At 36.1% G+C, this 21,105-nt stretch overlaps 1 protein-coding gene across 2 annotated transcripts in view; it reads left to right on the top strand.

Annotated features, from left to right (window-relative positions):
* The window catches only part of LOC130052683 (thymidine phosphorylase-like), a 43,722-nt gene that overhangs the window by 11,686 nt on the left and 10,931 nt on the right, over positions 1–21,105 (top strand). The window contains exons 2-4 of one of the 2 annotated variants that reach the window (XM_056158395.1): positions 13,909–14,114; positions 14,268–14,496; positions 16,585–16,703. In XM_056158395.1, coding sequence (XP_056014370.1) covers positions 13,909–14,114; positions 14,268–14,496; positions 16,585–16,703 — 554 coding nt within the window. Of the gene's footprint in view, positions 1–13,877; positions 14,115–14,267; positions 14,497–16,584; positions 16,704–21,105 lie in introns of both variants that reach the window. The other variant, XM_056158396.1, reaches the window with a different exon arrangement.

The following is a 21,105-nucleotide window of genomic DNA, read 5'->3' on the forward strand; positions in this document are numbered from 1 at the left end:
ACACATCATGAAATGAAAATAAAATCTGATTAGGCTCTGTGAAGTTTATTGACTACGGTCATTTTTATCTGAACACAAGTTATAAATCGATTTAGAAACGCTTTCCACAGTTTCAATAAAACAAAATGTTTGAATTCAGCTATTGATTTTAGTATCTGTGATCTCGAAAAATCAGGCATTTAAGTTATACTTTATCAGAATCTTTTCGATATGCCTCTATTCGAGCAAAATAATAAAAGTGCAAAACAGATTCGTGCGTGTAATTGCACTAACAAAACCCTATGCAACTTTTGCTCTTGCATAATGAGGTAAACATATTGCGTAAAATCCAAAGCCGGAAACAAAATTTTAAGAGTTCAAAACCAAAATGGCTGGAGAAGGCACAATTTAATTTTTTTTAATTCCATGATAGATGAAAAATTAGACAGATCATATGGGGGATTGGCAGGAAGTGGCTCATCCTATCTGTGTACCTTGTGCTATGCTACTAGAGAGACGGCTCAATCTCAGCTGGGTTCATTTAGTATTTCAAGGACAGTTGCTGATACTACAGAAATAGCTAATTATGTCAAAGCAAACCCAGATAATTTATCCAAATCTGCACTTGACAAATTGTCAAAAGGGGTGAAAACTGTTCCTCTTCTCCAAACTGATGCTAGTCAGAAATGCTTAGATGCAACCCATTAATTGTGGGTCATTTTTCAAAAAACTCATCATAAGAGAAATAGCACATGTTAATACATGGATGCTACTGAAGACATTCAGTTAATCATTAAGAATGCTGAAGTTACATTTGATAATTGCCTGAAAAAAAACAATCGGCATTAATCCGCAATTGATGATGCCAGGTAATTACTCGAGGTCACTATTTAACCCTGACAATGAGCAAAGTATTTTGTGTTTGGTTGATGATGGCGACAGGAGAAATTATCTGTCAGATCTGCTCTCAAAGTTTCGATTCATGAGAAAGGTGTATAGAGCCAGTGACCCCAAAACTCAGTATCCCGAAGAAACAAAAATGTACAAACACACTGCAGTTTCCTTTGGACATGCACTTCTTGAACATTTCAGTTATGCTAAATGGCCTAATTACATACACAAAGTTATTGAGCATGTTCAGGAACTAATTGAAGATGAAAATGGTGCTGGAACTGTGTGGGGGGGGGGGGGGTTGAGTGGGGAGGGTAATGAATGTGGAAACAAAATCTTTAGGCATTTTAGGAAGAATTTGGCCAGGAAAGGGGATACTTATGGGGGGCTTCGAGATGTGCTTTGGGGTCACTGGCTTTATAGCAGCCCAGAACTGGTGAGGCTTGCAAGTAAAACCAGCATAAAGAAAAAATGCAGCATATGTTTACAAGAAGGTCATAATATGAGGTCATGTCATTTACAAAAATCTTATTGAAATTGTACAAATGATCTACTGCAATATATATGATTATGGCATGTCTGCAAAACATGTTTGCTATAATATGCACACATATATATTAAACTGTTTAGCATCTATTTCCTTGATTTCCTCTTTCTACTGACATTAGTAGTTTTACAGTCTGGACAATTGTATTTTCCTTTTGGTAAGTCCTTGTTCAAAAGTCCAATGCAAAATTGGTGGAGCCACCTTTTACATGTCCCCTCACATTGGATCCACGAAATTGGGGATATCTCTGGTGAATTGTCAATAAGACATTTTGTTTGAAGGTCACAAGGACTAGGTTTCATAGCCTTTGTTGTATAAACAAAGTAGCTTTTAATTACACCACCACATGAGAGAAAACAGTCACTTGATAAACAAAGCAATGAATTCCCAGCTGTTAGGTTGTCTGAACCAATATCAACAGATAATATGGATTTGAAATTTAAATCCACAAGCAATACACAGGGATTAAGGTCAGGTTTTTCATCTGCTTGAAACTGTCCTATTTGTGTAAAACCTCCAACAATTATCACTTTACCATCTTCTAGACAGGCACTGTGATATGACAGCCCAAGGTTTTCAATATTGGGTGGTGACTGAAATATGATCCTGTCCAAAGTGATGTTATTTTTATCAGGGATTCTCAAAACCAGTACATCATGAACTGGCAGGCGTGACCTTGGGGTACATTCCTGATATGTCACTCCTCCAATTATGTATATACATTTCATTTTTTGATCATATGTAGCAGTATGAAATGCTCTGCTATGGACATCTGGAACATTAATTATGGACCAGCTCAATGAATTTAAATTAAGTAAATAGAATTTTCCATCATCACATGTTTGTTGAAATGGGGATGCAAGTCCTGCTGCTTCACGAAAGGGCAGTGTAATTCCCCCATGTAATATTGCTGACTGATCATGTAATTTTGTAAGAGAATGCCCGAATCTGCCGAGTGGAACATCCCCAGTTTGTTTGATTTTAGTTACATTCCTCTCATCTTTACTGTCTTGTGCAAGGATAACCTCAAACTTTGCACCTTTCCGTTTGAGAAGATATAAGTCATGCAAAACTCTCATAGATGATGTATCCATTCCTCCCCATACATGTATTGTATCATTGGATCCAACAATTACAGACGAAGAGGCCAATGATGGAAATGATGCACCAAATGTGTCGCATCTTTTAATATCACTAATAACAACATCATTTTCAGAAATAACATATGAAATAATAAATGGGCTTGATCCCAGACACCATGTAGACTCCTCTGTATGCCTTGATCCCCCAAAATATAAGTATGACTTCATCAACTCATCATCTAATTGCTCTTCACAAATCAAAATGGCACAGCGTCCTTCAGGTGGAAAATAATCCCCACATATTATGTCAATCTCTGACCGTTTTCTTGTTGCTTTAACTTTCTTTTCATTTATAGATTTAAAAGGTAAAATCTTAAAATCCTCCATTTCAGAAATCATGAAATGTATTCCAGTGCAGAGCTTTGCAATGCAATGTACAGCTCAGCTCAGCACTGTGACTGAAGTTGTACAAATCATTCTATACCCATTTATATCTATTTGACAAAGTTCCAAAATAAACAAAAGTTTTATTTAACCTATTTTATTTTGCCAAAGCAATCAATCAACAGTAACATTGCATTAACTATTTCCAACCCGGCTCAGGCGCGGCGCGGCGGTCAGCTAGCAGCTGATTGTATACTTTGTACATGTGTTGTCGTTATTGTGTTTGTAAACAAATACGTCATTTGGGGCATGCGCGCAGGGGTAGAAATCAATACTTCCGGGAGTTGCATAGAATGTACTGAGCGGTTTTGTTAGTGTTTCGCGCTCAGCATATATTGTGCGAATCCCACACCCGACGCATTGAACCCGATCTCTATTTATGATGGATAGAGCCGTAAAGCCCCATGAAGACCTACTTTGGTATACAGCTTAGATTATTCTAACTTAGTATAAATTAGCATTCCACAAACCAGAATAACGTACCTGGATAAAATCCTGATATGTAAATTATACGATATAAAGGTGAATTTTTACCACTCTCATTTGATTAATTTCAACTCACAAACACAGTATCTGAACTGTAATCAACAGATATACATGTAAATAAAGAAAAGAAATCTCTCTCTCTCTCTCTCTCTCTCTCTCTCTCTCTCTCTCTCTCTCTCTCTCCATTTATTTAGATATAGAAAAAATTTTCTTCACATTTTTTTCTAATTACCGTATTACCCTTTGAACATCTACAATTCAGACGATGCTATATCAAAGGAAAACCATTGTAAAGTACTATGCAACCCTGTCAATGTAGTTCATGCTAGAAGGTTTTGTGAATTTTTACATGAATGTTTTGAATTGCGCACCAAAAGTAGAGTGCTATAACTACATTTAATTTTTACATGAAATGTTTTGAATTGCGCACCAAAAGTAGAGTGCTATAACTACATTTAATTTATGTAATATGCAATACTAAATTGTTCCATAGTCTAATATCACAGGTACATATCAAATATATACTTGTATTTACATATATGTAAATGAACTGTTAGTAATTAGTTTATTGTCATTATATATCTCATATTGTGTAACTGTGATGATTGTATGCCAACATGCTTGGTGAATCAATAAATAATTAGATTAAAATTCAGATACCTGTGCATAAAGGGGCATTAGCTGTGAAAGTGATGGCAACCATTTTTTTTCTCAAAATATCTCGATGATATTGAAATACATATTGATGACTACATGTAATAATTAAGAACATTTATTTTTTATTATGTACAAAAACAAGAAAATTAATCCTAGTAAAACTATGTTAGATAACCGCTTTTAATGTAAAGAAATATATATACGAAAGAAGTATTCACTGCACCCCAATTAAATCATTTCTCAAATAAAAACAAAAACAACAAATACATTTTGCTGACAGCATGCAAAGGTAACTAGAGAATAATTATACTGTCTCGCAAGACAATAATATTCAATCACCAAAATCACATATTCATTTTCAAGAGGTTAAAAGGTGTTTGAAATAATTAAATACAAGTGTAATTATTACTTTAATATATAATATCTATTATAGGGCAACTTTAATTGAATTCAATATTTGGTGACAAAATGGCCGCTAATTCCCATTAAGACAAGAAGATCGATGGAAGGGGGTGCAAGAAATGTTGCATATGTTCTATTATAGAAAATTGTGATGGATATATTGAAATGGCTCTTTTATTCTAAATATTCAAGAAAAAGTTGTGAACTTTGGTACCCTTACTGTTTCAGTTCTAAAATTTTAACAAAAAAGTTGTGAACTTCTGGCACACGATTCTGAAAACCAAAGAAAAAGTTGTGGCGCACTTCTGGCACACAGTTTTGATTCTGAATACCAAAGAAAAAGTTGTGGTGCACTTCTGGCATACTGTTTCATTTAGGAAGAGTTGTGGTGCACTTCTGGCACACTGTGCCACTAGTGGCACACTGTGTGCTGCTAGTGGCACACTGTATGCCGCTAGCGGCATTAGCTGCACACTTCTGGCAAACAGCTCTGGCACACTGATTTGTTTGCCGCAAACTTGCGGCAAATTTGCAGCAAACTTTAGATTTTGGTAAGGGCTGGTATATCATCAGGAGTAGATTACCCCTATTGATTTTGAGGTCACATCGTCAACCGTCAAGGGACAAACTGGACATAGGAATATGCTGACCTCTCAATGTCTAGAGAACCCTTTGCTTGACAGACATCAAACTTGGTACACTGGTACATCTTAAGGACGGAATAGGTGATCCCTATTGATTTTGAGGTAATCTGGTCAAAGGTCAAACTGGACATAGGAACATACTGTCCGCTCAATATCTTGAGAACCCTTTGTTTGACAGACATCAAACTTGGTACATCTTAAGGAGTAGATGACCGCTATTGATATTGAAGTCACCTGGTTAAAGATCAAGGGTTAAACTAGACAAAGTAATATATTGTCTCCTATATTTTAAGAATTATTTGCTTGATTGATACCAAACTAAGTACACTGGTACAGCATATGGAGTAGATGACCCTATTGATTTTTAGGTCATATGGTCAATCCAATGAGGACATAGGAAGATATTGTCTGCTCAATATTTTGAAATGGTTTGGCACTACTATCATTTAAATGATGCACGTATATAACCTTTTTTTTAAATTTTGCACCATGGGAGGGGGGGGGGGGCATACCTGTTGTACATACATTTCGTGTTTGTAGTAGTTACTGTATGTTTCTCTGTTTGCTATAGATACTCGATACTTTTTAAAGATACACGAGATGTAGCGGCAAAACAATTGATAGATAAACAATACGGTAACTCGCTCGTATCATCCATAACCCAGCCTATACGTGTACGATAGTTCTAAAACATACCATCCATAGCCGAGCCTATAGTGTACGATAGTTCTAAAACATATCATCCATATAGCCCAGCCTATACGTGTACGATAGTTCTAAAACATACCATCCATATAGCCCAGCCTATACGTGTACGATAGTTCTAAAACATATCATCCATATAGCCCAGCCTATACGTGTACGATAGTTCTAAAACAATCAAATGAAGTCGTTAATCAAAATAAGTAGCCACTCGTCCAATTTGTATGATATTCACGGGGTGATAGAGAGCTGAGAGAACGCAAGATTCACTAACAGTAACCTTTACTGCCAATCGGATCACACGCTCGTCCTTTTTCGTAACCGGTTATGGAAATAGCGAGAAGTTTACATTTGCCTTACTGCTTCACTAGATTCGCCACCCCACACGGAACAGTCAAAGCACTTATTCAAAGCAAACGGTATTCGCTACAACCGGCCGAAACTCAATGTGAATTATCAGACGTGAATTATAAACGTCAGTACAAATATCCAGCCAATCAGATATACTTTTGCTGAACCTGAGTCACTCAGCTGACCTATTGCAATCGGTATGCGTCCGTCGCCGTCCATTGTGCGTTAACAATTGAACTTTTTCTTGATAACTACCATTTCAATTCTTCTTAAAGAAGATGGGTGACTTTATCGAGTCGAGAACCCACAGACGGACAAATATCAGTCAAAAATTGAAACTCTCCAGAGAAAGAGAAAGTTGCATTCTAGTTAAAACACTCAATCCATAGTTTCCAAAAATGCTTTTCAATGTGCCCATTTTAAAGGAACATTGAAAAAAAAAATCCTATTTAAATCACGTATACGCGAACAACGCACTAAATAACAGTAAATTTTACTTTTCCAAGCAGATTTTCATATGGAGTGGGCCAAGTCTCCATTGTAAATTGAGTAAAATATGTTAGTACATGTTCAAGTGCAATATGTTTTGTGAATAAAAGTATGGAGACTTGACCCACTCTATGGAAAAAAAACTTAATTCTCTTGTATAACCTTTGTCGTATTATCTAGAAAATTTCTATGTCCACGACGGGTGACTTTAGATAGCTTGAAATTCGGCAATTCTCCATGGAATGGATAGCCGAGGCGGTATAGAGGCAGTCTCATAATAAAAGAGAGAGAGAAAAAAAAGGCAGTCTCATTGAAGTTTTGGACCGGCCCAGATTGCATCTGTGGTTCGAATACCAATTTTTCCTACCTATTTTTTTTCTTATGAATTATTAGATTTCCCATAATTATTTGTCTCTGGCATTTTATGCTAAGTTTTACTCATAGCATGCAGTGTTAATGACGATCACAAGTAATTGATTCCAACATGAAGCTAGTGAATAAATGTAAACAAGTATGGGGCCTTCTGTGAAGTTTGGATGCTGTTTATGTAAACGACAACTTAAAGGAAAGTAAAAGAGAACAATTTCAATAATGCTTATAAGAAGTTACTTGAAGAGATCATGACATACAGCCAGTGCAGACTGTCTAAAAGGCACAGTGAACTACAGTTCAATACAAAAACAAAAGCAAATTAAATGTCTGCTTCTGTCCCATTTGTATTTACTAGGAAAGCTAACAGCAAATGTGCGTTCTGTGACTGTAAAACCGGCCTCAGAGTTGTACCGAAAAAGGCGAGAACTGATGCCTTTATTGTATTCGGTATACTAGTACCAAGAGGTTGTAAATGCCGTTCAAAAACATTTGTTGGGGAAAAAACTGAATCGAAATCAAAGCATTATTATTGCACCATACAGAAAACGTTATTCCACATTTGATTTAACACCACCAAATGTGAGGTTTCTCATTCACATCAGTTAATATGTCAATGGAAATGCGGAGCACATACTGTTGGATGTTGCGAGCATATATGCAGTGTCATTTGGTACCTTAGGTACTCCAGGCCTGATATACATGATACTGCCTGTGAAACCAATTCTGATGATGATTTTGATTAAACATCCTTCTTTGAAGTATGATCTATATATATTTGGGTTTTTTAAAAAAAAATTCTAAATATTTTGGACAGCGTTTTAGTATGGCACTGTATCTATTGTAATTACGGTTGTCACATATTTACAGTGATTTTATTTTGTTGTTCAGGAATTGTATCTGGTTATCATCAACAAGGTCTTGTTATCTCATATGTGATAATACGAGCTCCTCCCACCTTGTTATCGCATGGGCGGTACTAACATATGAATTACACAATAGAAACAAGACAGGGATAATCAGTTTTTGTGAAGTTACTTTTGCTGTTTCACTGCTAAAGCGTGCGCCGATCGATGTCTGGGCTGTTGAAGCAGATAGGGAGTGTTATGTAACAGATATACCGGTTTTTTTTCAGTCAGTAATGTTAAATAATTCTCCCCCCCCCCTCTCTCATTTTATAAAGAGTTTGCTAATGCAAGGCTCTAATCATTTTCCTACTTTAATATTTGTGTTATACATTTGTACAAATACATGTATAGAATTAAATTCCTGAAAAATAATTTATGAAGTCACCAATATGTGGTTGAAACTGACAGGGTAAAGCGTATTAAATTTTATATACACATTCATTGTCCGACGATGGTATATGCCAATTTACCATTTTATTGAATGTATGGTTCAATAAAGGTAAACTGAGAAGCTTTTGAAATATGTGAAAAGTCGGTCATCTTCTAGCATCCTCGTAAAATTCACATTATCAAAAAGACAGAAGGACAGCTGCATAATATTTGATTATGTGAATATTACTCGGATGCTAGAAGATAAGCAGTCCACACTTCACTATTATGAACCTGATAATAAGATGAAAAGACAAACAATTTACTAAAACTGCATTGTAGCGCACCGTGCGAGATGACGCCTTTATTTATTTTGAGTACATATAGGCCTATACCACAAACACGTAATATAAAGCACTCATAGGCATTGTTTGACAAAACACACACTCGTGATACTTACATTATTTCCAAAATACTATAAATGTGCTTCCCTCGCCGCCCAGGAAAAACCATAGATAAAAACCACAACGTTTGTGAAAAACTATGGACACCTGTGTGTCCGCGGCAATATAGTGCGAGGTATATACAAAATAAATGGCGGACCCTCATTTTTACAAAAAAGAAATTGCTGTTTTAATTCAAATATAACCAACATAAAAAAAACTTGACTTGCTCAAGAAGAGCGTGCGCTAGAAAGTGACAATACAGCCCCGAGATTCTCAATCGAACACGTAATAATAATATACTTAAATCTCATTGGTCATTGCTATGTAAACTTTCAAAATAACCCCACGACACTAAGTGACTTCCGCTATTGAAATTCTAAACATGTCGTTGAGACAAATATTTCTCGCTATACTATCGTAACGCGAGAAATTACAATTACGTACCATCAATAATTTTTTCCCCGCGTTTCGAAGTATAGCGGAAAAATATTGTATAAACGGGTTTTTAGTCATGTGATGTATGTTATTCGTGGGCTGATAATTTTCAGCGAATGAAAACGCTTGCGATGCATAGTGTTCGATTGTGTGTCTCAGGTGGTCATTCTCTAGCCGCCTTTCGAGCTGTGAACTCAAGTTTTTCTTATTTTCAATATAATGAAAATGTACTGAAATAGGATTTGCAGTAGTAAAGGATGCCCAGTTTTCAGAGTTTGTTGGTCCCAAAATTCAAGGGGTTTCATCTCTGTTTTTCCCCTGGGCTTCGTATATTACATGTTGTTTTTGTCTTCCATAGAATATTCGAGAATAATTATGTGAAGATGAATCTTGCACAATGTATAGACACTGTTATGTTTGATGAATATGCATTATAAGTGGATGTCAAATATTTATAAATAGTCAGCGTCTAATAACTACGGCGGGCTGTCGGCAAAATATTATAATTTTGTTTTTGTCATCAGATATGGAAATATAGTGGGTACTGCATATTTTAAACTCCCGATTCGCGACCGGTGCCCAATCATGAATAGGCTTATTGTTCGCCAAGTTCACCCATCTTCTTTGGTATGAAGCATGTTTGGAGGAGAAAGCGGATATAATTCGTAAATTTTATGACTCCTGCACCCAAGGGCTTTAGGGGCGAGACAAAATCTGCCAAAAGTTGACCAATTTGCAGAAATCTTCTCTACAACCACATGTCTCTAAGAAAAATTAAATGCATAGCGATGTATAGCAGGAAGTCCTCTACCAAATTGTAAATTTCGTGATCCCCAGGGTAATGATTCTTGGCTCCAGGGCGGGGTCGAACTTGATATATATAGTGTATATGTGTAAAGCATTTAGATAATATCTTCTTTAATGCTATTCGTATTGATACTAAATTGAAACTAAATAGATATTTAGAAAGAGTAGGTCGTCCTTTACCAAAGTTATAAATTTCATGATCCCGGAGGGGGGTGGGGGGGGGGGGGGTAAGGGTTTGGTTCCAAGGTGGATTCAAAATTATTACAGTGATTATTGCCTTTATCATTGGAAAGACTTCTTTAAGTTTGCTAATGCAGTATAAATTAAATCTTAATGCATATTAGGAAAAGCCAAAATTGATGTAGCAAAATAGTATTGAATTTCACAACCCCAGATTTTTTACTCAAGAGCGGGTTCAAATTATTATTATTGTGTTAATTGTACATTTTAATTATGCACTTTCGAGGGACTTTACGTTTTAAAAACACACCTTGTTTTATATACGTTTGCTGAATCTTAGAATTTAGCTTACATCTTCAGATCAGGAAATATTTTGTAGATTTTGTAGCCCTTGAGACTAGTGATTCATTTAACCAATACTCAGGTGATCGATAAGGTCTGTGGGCCTCTTGTCAAGTATTTCTTCAACTTAGAGTAGTTATGTTCATTTATTATATATATATATAATAAGATTAAGAGTTAGTGATATATACATGTATAATGAAGCTGTCGGTACCTGTATTATAAAAACACGTAGCACTTGATTTCTTATGAGCAGATATATGTGGAAATTAATCGTAGTTTAAGTATGAATCTTTATATGAATTAATGCAAGGTTATCTAAATTCTTTTCGATATGCCCTACAGGTGAGTTAGACTATCAAGTTTCGTTGAACGTGATGTTAGTAATCCAGCTAGTTTGAATTTTGATGATAAATTAAAGACCATTGTATCGCGTTTTAACTTTATATGATTTATCTAAACATTTAGCTTAAACATATTTTATGAATTTCATTACATTCTGAAATGTAAAGCTTTGTGCAAATAACGCATTTTTTTAAAAAATATAGAATATCATATGCCTTAAACACTTTAGAGATTTCGTACATGTATCTTTAAGAAAGTTGTGCATTTTCATGTAAAAAAAAAATCAAAAAAAATCAATGATATTATTTGTTCTTCTCATTTTCTTTTCTTGACCCATATGTTATTGTATATATGTGAAAACGTGTCATGTACCTCATGAATATACTATTCCATGGTTGTGAAATAAACTGATCTGCAGAATTATTGCCAGGGAAGCGAATTTCCTCTGCTTCAGAATTGGGGTTACCCTTACCGTACCGTGGACGTCTACACGCCTGGGGAAACACACAAGTGTAACTGAATGATATACTAGTAAATACTTTTCCATACACCATGTTTGTCAAAACCATGTGTATAATATGACCCCCCCCCCTCCCCAGTTGTTTGGGAAACCGTAGAATTCTCCATAGCAGTGATTAATCTGTTCTGGATCTATCAATAGTCATATGGCATTTGAATTAACATTTAGGCAAAAACTATATATATAAAAACTCTTCGATCTGGTTTGTGTGTTAGCACCTTTATGATTAGATTATGATGGCCTGCAGCATTTAGCTACTCTGTATTTTGAGATAAATAAATATATGCGCCAGATATCTGTGTATGCCTTTGAATATTTTCAGCCACCTGACATTTATATATTTCTAAGTCAGGTGACCTGATTAAGAAATGTGTCGTGTGTTATTTACTGCAGGGGGGATTTAACAGGTGAACAATATACAATGCACAACAGTTTCCATGCAGATGTATTCACATGCAGGCGCAATGTGAAACCAAGCGCAAATAGCAGCATATATCTCATCATGTTTACTGCATGTCAGTATGCCAAAACATGTTATTAAAGTCAAGAAATATAGGGGCGGACACGCTGAAGATATACAGGAGCGGACACTCTGAAGAAATATAGGAGCGAACACTCTGAAGAAATATAGGGGCGGACACGCTGAAGAAATATAGGAGCGGACACGCTGAAGACATATAGGAGCGGACACTTTGAAGACATATAGGGGCGGACACGCTGAATGTCATTTTCTTTACTATATATATCGTGTGAAGATCGGAAGTTTGATGAGGTTTGAAATTATGATTCGGCTTCATTTCAATCGATATATAGAAATAAAAATAATCTACGGTTCTGAAAGCTAAATTTGACGAATTCGAAATTTTAAGGAATGCGGGGAAAAAATGGTATTAGTATATCTAAATACCGTTTAATCGTGGAAGAATTCACCCACCAAAGCAGTTTAAGTAGTATCGGTAATAGGGGTGAAATATTCGTCAAGCAAGGTTTTCTAAAGCTCGCATTGCATTTGTCAAATTTCAGCCCATCTGGAAATTGAAAAATTGCAAACCCGCAACTGGAATTTAAACATATGCAACGTGCATTTGCTGTGCGGATCATAACGCCAGCGAATAATGCAACGTGAGCTACAGAGGGTGAACGGCATCCCAGAACAAGAATTTACTACACAATCCAGTATGTTTTGATGTAAAGAAAAAGTATACGTAAAGTTTAACCATTGAACATGTTGAAATCAAATAGCGACACTTCAGGTACATGTAGTTTGATCATGTGCTTGACAATGCCGAATAGCAGAAAACCAAACATAACATTAAACCAAACACCACCAGGAAACGTAAAGCCTGAAGAACTAAAATCACCTGGAAAAGAACTGTTTTCAGAGCTGCAGGAGATGGGCAACACCTGGGGGCAACCTCAGAGTGTGACAAAGAACAGACTCTGAGATAATGGAAATTTATGTCCCACCAGGGAATAGTCATATACAATGGGTGTAATATGAATGCAATTCAGACTGTATACTGCATGCGTTTATTACTTCATATATTCCTTTAATATTTTTGAACATTTGACTCTGAAGATTAAATATCACAAGGCGGGGCTGGTGTGCTTTAAATTTATTCTAAACGAAGAAAAATACATCATATGTTCTTTTCATGGTGAACATGCATTTTGAATTGTTAAATCTAGGGGGTTCCTCATCCTCCGAATGTTAATATTTTGTAAATATTCATAAAGTGGTGAAGTGTGAAGGTGAGAGTCCGCTTAGATTTGACATTCCGTCCATTAATTCAATTGCATCCTAATTATGAGTATTTGTTAGAATGCAGCATACATGCACCTCTTCTTTCTCTTTTACTTTGCATCAAAACATAGTTAATGCCCATCTAATGTCGAGCATTACACGTATAAACCACGAAAGTTATTTGATCAGAATGTTTTGTCCTATCCTTTTTAATACAATTAAATACACTGCTTTCGAGTATAATTTATTCTTCAGGAACTGTTACTTGTCATACACCAAAGGAGAGGACATATAAATTGTGTTTTCGAACAACTCTCTGAGAAATTATTTTGCTATCACAATCATCTATCTTGATGAAATTAAGGACGATTTTGATTGGCTGAAAATTCGCTTGTTTCTGCATCAAAGAAAACCTGATTTTGACTTCATTATGTGTATTGATACATCGTATGAATTTGAAAACAAAATCATATTTTATTATTCAAACTCAATGTTTCAAAATGTTTGAATAGTGATTAAATAATAAGAAATTAATGCATCTTACAAATAAATTGTTTTCTTGATGGCAGTATCATAGGGAAAATTGGACGGAAAACCTTTTCATCAAAACGCGCATTGATGAAGTTATCCGTCCAATTTTGCCTATGATACCGCCAACAAGAAAAGAATTATAAGATTCATTCTTAAATCCAGTTGCAATGACCTAACTATGCACTGTTGTACATCGTACATGCATAGACAAGTGGTTGACAATAAGGGAATTTTGCAGGTGCTATGTTGATGGCAATGTACCTGAACGGTCTCGCGGACGAAGAGACCGTTCCACTGACTAGAGCCATGATGAAGTCTGGCGATGTACTGGGTCCATGGCCGCAGGAATGGAGTGGGAAGGTGGTCGATAAACATAGTACAGGCGGCGTGGGTGACAAAATCAGCTTAATTCTGGCGCCTGCTCTGGCTGCCTGTGGAATGAAAGTAAGTATTACCTCACAAAGAAACTTAATGTCATAATCAATTAATGTCGATTGTAGAGTCGTCTATTTGCTCCATTTTATAGTTACACACAAATATACCTGAAACTGTCATTGTGGTTATGAATGCCCTCTGTTCAACTTTGGGGTATTTCAGGTGCCTATGGTCTCGGGACGCGGCCTCGGGCATACAGGAGGAACGTTGGATAAACTGGAATCCATTGAGGGGGTGTCTGTTTCAGCGTCCAAAGACAAAATGCAGCAGATTTTGACGGAGGTCGGTTGTTGTATTGTAGGACAAACTGAAAAGCTGGTTCCAGCCGACAAGAAAATGTACGCAATTCGTGACGTCACAGGAACAGTTGAAAACATAGGACTAATAGCAGGTTATTGATTTAAGAAATAATGATCGCGTTTTTGTGTATATAGCAGGATAACTCCGGGGTCGAGAAATGTTATTTTGAAATATAAAAGCAAACAACATTTCAAGATCAAGGAGGTTATCCTGCAACATACACGAAAACAATAAGTTGATTTCTATTCTTCTATGGCTCAGAAATATACAGCCGATCGTTTTCCTATATAGCTACTGAATTATCAGTCATCGACTTTATTGTTGCATTAGCAAAACTCGAAGTGCAAGCGAGATGGGTATCAATTTTCTCATAATTAATTAATACGTAGGAAGGTATATTGTAGAATAAATCCCGTGGGGACCCGGGTTAGAATAGGTCCTCAGTACCCCTTGCTTGTCGTAAGAGACGACTAAATAGAGCGGTCCTTCGGATGAGACCGTAAAAACCGAGGCCCCATGTCACAGCAGGTGTGGCACGTTAAAGATCCCTCCCTGCTCAAAGGCCGTCATCGTCGGAAACTCCCGTCGGTCGCACTACGTTTACACCCCTTGGGACACAACGCCGATATTTTCGCATTTCTCATTAAAATGCATTAGCTTACGTGTCCTATCGAGGACCAATGGGAATCGCCGTAAATATTCCAGGAACTCAAAGTGTCAGCAGTAATGGCGGCACCCATGAAAGTGTGTGTGTTTTGTTGTGTGCCACTATCAAAGATATATAGATGAAAACTCCAGATTTGGCACCTAAAATGGCTGATTATTGTGGCTACTACTTCACTTTCAGATGTACCCCTCCCCCCGCTTTCGGAAATCCTGGATCCGCCAATGGTATGTTTATTATAATCACTGCTACATAGCACGTGAATAAAATCAGACATGCATGATACAATTTAAAAATTAGATGCAAATTAAAATCAAAATATTGTCTTACAATCCCGTTCACATTTCATATTGTAATTATCGTAGGTGAGACTTCAATTGTGTTTGTAAAGACGAGAGAGGTATGTAGAGGTATGTAGAGAAGGTCATAATTACTTATTCAAATTGTGCCGACAACACAGCTGGAACAAATTCCGACAGTAACTTAATATGCAAGTAAATTTAACATACATGTACAATGTACCTATAGGCCTATAAACCGATGAAATACCAAGTCCGTTAAAAACACATTGCTCCCGTATGATGGATAAAAGTGGCGAGACCACGAGTGCTGATGTAAACCTGTACATAGACTCGTAAACAGTAGTAAACGCTTGGTAACACAGACATTTTCCTCCCTAGTCTTTTAGACACAAATACACAATCAGCTTCAATAATACAGATAAAGCATCTCATTGAAAGCTTTGTAATTTGTCCAACTTAAAAACGTAGTCAAAAGCATGTTTTTCTATGCTCCCGAACATTGAAAGATTAGGGGCTTTTTCATTGGTTGAATATCACAATAAGGAATGGTAAAGCGACCAATCGCATATAGAAGCCGAGACCCACGTTCCAGCGAAAATATCAGCGTTTTGTCCCACGGGAGGTAAACGTAGTGCGACCAACCGTGGGTTTCCGACGATGAAAGGCCGTAAGCATCAAGCATAGGCCTAAATTTTACAGCCCTTCGCCGGCATTGGTGATGTTTCCATATGAGTGAAATCCTTCTTTTTTTTTACATTTCCTAAAATACGGAGGTCCCTGGTCACTATAGGTTGGGACGATGAAGTACCTCTGCTATTACTGCTACCCTCTTAAGCACTTTGCATAGATCGAAATTTACTTTAAGTGAAGGTAGTCATGTCTCCATGAATGACAGATTCAAGAATAAGACATAAAAATAACAAACGTAAACAGATTTATTGCACGTCCTTGATTTTTATGTGTAAATCTAGAATTACTAATAGCAAAGAACAGTTGAGAAAATTATTTCAGAATATACACCATTTAACCAGTGCGTGCATGAATGAAAGGTGAAGATAACAACAGTGATCAATCTCATAACTCATATAAGCAATACAAAGAAGATAGTATATAGAATATAAATAGATAGAATATATAATGAAGAACATCCTGGGAGCGTGAAGAAATAACGAAGCATACATTGATATTTTGACTGCATTGTTATTTTGACTAGGTTCAATAATTTCTAAGAAGGCAGCAGAGCAGCTGAATGCCCTGGTTCTGGATGTTAAGTTTGGTACAGGGGCTGTTATGGTGGATGAAAGAAAAGCCAGAGAACTGGCAAACAAAATGGTAAGAGAGAATATACAGTATATGTAAACATTTTCTTCGATTATTAGCTCACCAGAGCTGAAAGCTCAAGTGAGCTCTTCTGATTACCCATTGTCCATCTGCCCGTCCGTCTGTCTAAAAACTTTTGGCATTTCGACTTCTTCTCCAGAACCACTGGGACAATTTCAACCAAACTGGGCAAAATCCATCCTTGGGTGAAGGGATTTCACGTTTGTTCAAATGAAGGGCCATGTCTCCTTCAAAGGGGAGATAATCACAAAAATAGGATGGGGTCATTTGAAAATGTTCTTCTCAAGAACCACAAGGACAGAAAAGCTGAAATTTAAAGAAGGCTTCCTGACATAGTGCAGATTCACGTTTGTTAAAACCATGATCCCCGGGAGTAGGTTGTGGACATAATAGGGGATCAAAGTTTAGCATGCGAACATACAATGTATATCTTTAAACATCTTCCTCTCACGAACGGCTGGGCCAGGAAAGTACAAATTTACACAAAAGCTTCCTGATATAACGAAGATTCAATGTTGTTAAAATCATGGTCCCCGGGGGTAGGATGGGGCCACAATAGGGGATCAAAGTTTTACATGCAAATATATAGGGAAAATCTTTAAAAATCCTCTTCTCAAGAACCACTGGGGCAGAAAAGTTTACATTTTCTTGAAAGTTTGCTGACATAGTGCAGATTCAAGTTTGTAAAAATTATGTCCCCCGGGGTAGGTTGGGTCCACAATAGGGAACAAAGTTTTACATGCGAATATATAAGGGGAAAATCTTTAAACATGGACCAAGGTGACTCAGTTAAGCGATTTGACCCATGGGCCTGTTATTAGGTACTAAAATAAAATCGATGCATTGATAGAATGGGGCACACACTATCGTAATTGGCATTACGTTTAGCAGAAAGGTTTATATTCAATTCTGATGATGTATAAGAATAGTACATACATTTATTTTCCAAATATTTGTGCAAGACGTGCCCCTTTATTGTGCATTTCATTTTCCAAAAAATTCAATCTAAGCGCAAATATGATTAATGCCCTTATTAATGGAAGACTTAAAAGTAAAAACAGACTTTGTGCAATTGTGAAGGATATCGTTTCTGTGGATATTGTTAGATAATTCTAATACATATGTATTTATCACATATTCACCCCATGATGCAGTAGATACATGTATCACTCATATGGTAGATTGTTCGTATTCCAAAGTACATGTAGGTGTTCCTACACCGCGTGACGTAATGTGCACAGGAACTGGATCAGGGTAACAGAAGTACTCAAAATTTGTAAAAATTGATGGAAATATCACAGATGTTGTTAAATTGTTTTAAAATTGAAAACAATGAATTTATTTGTGAAGTAATTATATAGCCTAGTTATCGTCTCAAAAAAGTGAAACAGCACTATACCTCTGCTTAAGCTTAAAAGCAATTTCAAGAACTCGACTTGCTAAAGATTTCAATGTTTGGAGCTGGATTATTACTCATGCATGTATATAATGTATCTGCTTTTGAAGGAGAGTAACGTAATTGGGCATGTTATGACTTTTTATACGCCCGTCTTAAGACGGGCCGTATTATGTTATGGCCTTCATGTCCGTCCGTCTGTCCGTCTGTCTGTCCGTCCGTCTGTCCGTCCGTCTGTTAGCTTTTTCGTGTCCGGCTCATAACTTAAATACTATAAGGCCTAGAATAATCAAACTTTGTCAGTTGATACATCTTGGGTAGAAGGTGTGTCGCACATTAAAACCAGGTCGCTGTGACTTTTAATTAAGAAGATATGGCCAAATATGGTAAAACCCTGTCCGGCTCATAACTTGAAAACTATTTGATCTAGAATCATGAAACTTGGTCAACTTATGCATCTTAGGTAGAAGGTGTGTCGCACTGTACTTTAAGGTCACTGTGACATTTAGTTGAAGTGATTTTTTGAAAAAAAAGTATGTTATAATTGGTACAATCCCTACTCATATAAGAGTTTTGTAGAAAACCTCATTCAAAAATGTTACATCAAGAAAACACATATTTTTTTTATGATATACTGTACAGCTTCTTTTTAGCCTATGTAATGTTTCCTTTGTTTCTAACAATAACATGAGAAATTCCACTTGTCCCATGGGAGTAGCATGCAAAGGACATTTTGACAAGACTAATTAATGAGTTTTGTGTAGAGCATCTCTGATCAACATGATCAAGCAGGTGTTATCTTTATCTCTAGGGAATTGGACAGAGAGATCTTAGCCTCTTAATTGCAGATATACCAGAAATTATTTGTGAAAGTGAATTTGTTTGTTGTGGTTAGTCTTTATTTTCAAAATTAATTTGACATTGTACTATATAATTTTAAATTTTTTTTCTCAGCAACCTATATGCAGAGTATCATTTCTCACTAAGACAACAAATGGTTGCAATATGTATAAAGGCCTATTTTAATGATTAGTATTTTGATGTTTTGTTATGGCTGTGGCATTGTTCAGAAAAAAGATATACAATGAACAAAGCTGCAGATTGGTCATTTGTGTAAATCTGAACAGATGAAATAGTATTGCAATAACCATATTAAAAAAATGTTAATTCAAGAAACTACACATTCTTCATTATATACACTGTACTATACAGCAGTATATAACAAACAAATTATTTCTTTTGTGTCAGTAACAAGAGAAATTTCCCTTGTCCCATGGGTGTAATTATCAAGCAATTCAGGAGGCATTTTGCTAACAGAAAAATTGCATTCTGTCAAATTACAGATTAATTAATGAGTTTAGAAGATTTCTGTTACAGCAATCTGATCAAGGAGGTGCTATCTATATCTCTTGCAATCGGGAATTGGGCAGAGGAATCTGGCCTTCTAATTGATCTGTCAAATTTTAGAACAGTTCTAATTGGTAGCCATTACTTTGAAAGTTAATTTGGTATAAAGTTTAAGAATTAATATGATATTGTAAAATATATTTTTATTTTATATCTCAACAACATGGTGCAGATTGTCATGTCTCACTAAGATGACAGTTTTACAGTCTAAGAATAAACATAATGACTAATGTTTGTTGTTTTATTACGCTGTGCATTGTTCTTCATTCCTAAAAATACAATGAGCAAAGCTGCAGATGTGCATTTCTCAAGTCTAACACAACCAGTTGAGAAATATATGATGTATTATTTTTTTCTAATTAATAACTACACCATAGGAGATGCACCAGTGTTTGAAATAACCGTTTTTAATCTATATTTATTTATATTGACATCACCATGCATATTTTACTTTTATACTTGAAGATTTGACAAAGGCAGATACTGATATATGTATTTTTTGACATGTTGAATAAATCAACCTTTTTGAGTACTCCCATTTATTGTAAGTTGTTTGCTTAGATAAAGGGCTATCTTGCACTTTAATCATTTCATTGAAAACATTTGGGAAAATGTTTTTATATCCTTTTAAAAATCATTAAGCTTACATTATCAATATTTGAAGCAATGTCACATGAGGCCATAAAGTGGGTAAGATTCTTAAAGGAAGGTTGACATTTGGTTCCATGCATACCTATCTCTTCATGGTGATATGTTCATGTTAACAATATGTAACGGGCGTATCATGTGCCGTGGCGGTGCACTTTATTCAGTATATATCATATTCTAGAGATGCAGTGTTTATGCTACATTTATCAATTATACAAGTTTGAAATTGTTTACTGGGATTTTGTTTTACGTCATGGATTAGTTTGATTTGTATTTACATGCATTACATACATTAGAATGGGACTATATTTCGTGAAGGGATATGTAGAGAATGGGACTGTATTTCGTGATGGGATGTGTAGAGAATGGGACTATATTTCGTGAAGGGATATGTAGAGAATGGGACTATTTTTCGTAAAGGGATATGTAGAGAATGGGACTATATTTCTTGAAGGGATATGTAGAGAATGTGGCTATATTTCGTGAAGGGATATTTAGAGAATGGGACTATATTTCGTGAAGGGATATGTAGAGGATGGGACTTTATTTTATGAATGGATATGTAGAAAATGGGACTATATTTAGTGAAGAGATATGTAGCAGTGGTGTAGCTTCCATTGAGGCAACCGAGGCAGCTGCCTCGGTAAAAAACAACAACACCTTTTACGTTGTTAAAATGTCGATAGCTTCTGGGGGGCTGCGCCCCCTGCCTCGGTAATATTCGAACCCAAGCTACGCCTATGTGTAGAGAATAAGACTTTATTTCGTGAAGGTATATTTGATATTTTGAAATTTATGAAACCGGTACATGCAACAGGTTGATAAAGCTGCGATTCTGAAAAAAGAAACACTGCTGTTTATTTGAAATGGACACATATTGGGCTATCATTGTTAGTTTTAAGAAGGTTTAAGATGTCTAAGATTTTAGGACTGATAAAGGAT

This window comes from Ostrea edulis, chromosome 3 (assembly GCF_947568905.1).
Source record: "Ostrea edulis chromosome 3, xbOstEdul1.1, whole genome shotgun sequence".
Lineage (NCBI taxonomy): Eukaryota > Metazoa > Mollusca > Bivalvia > Ostreida > Ostreidae > Ostrea > Ostrea edulis.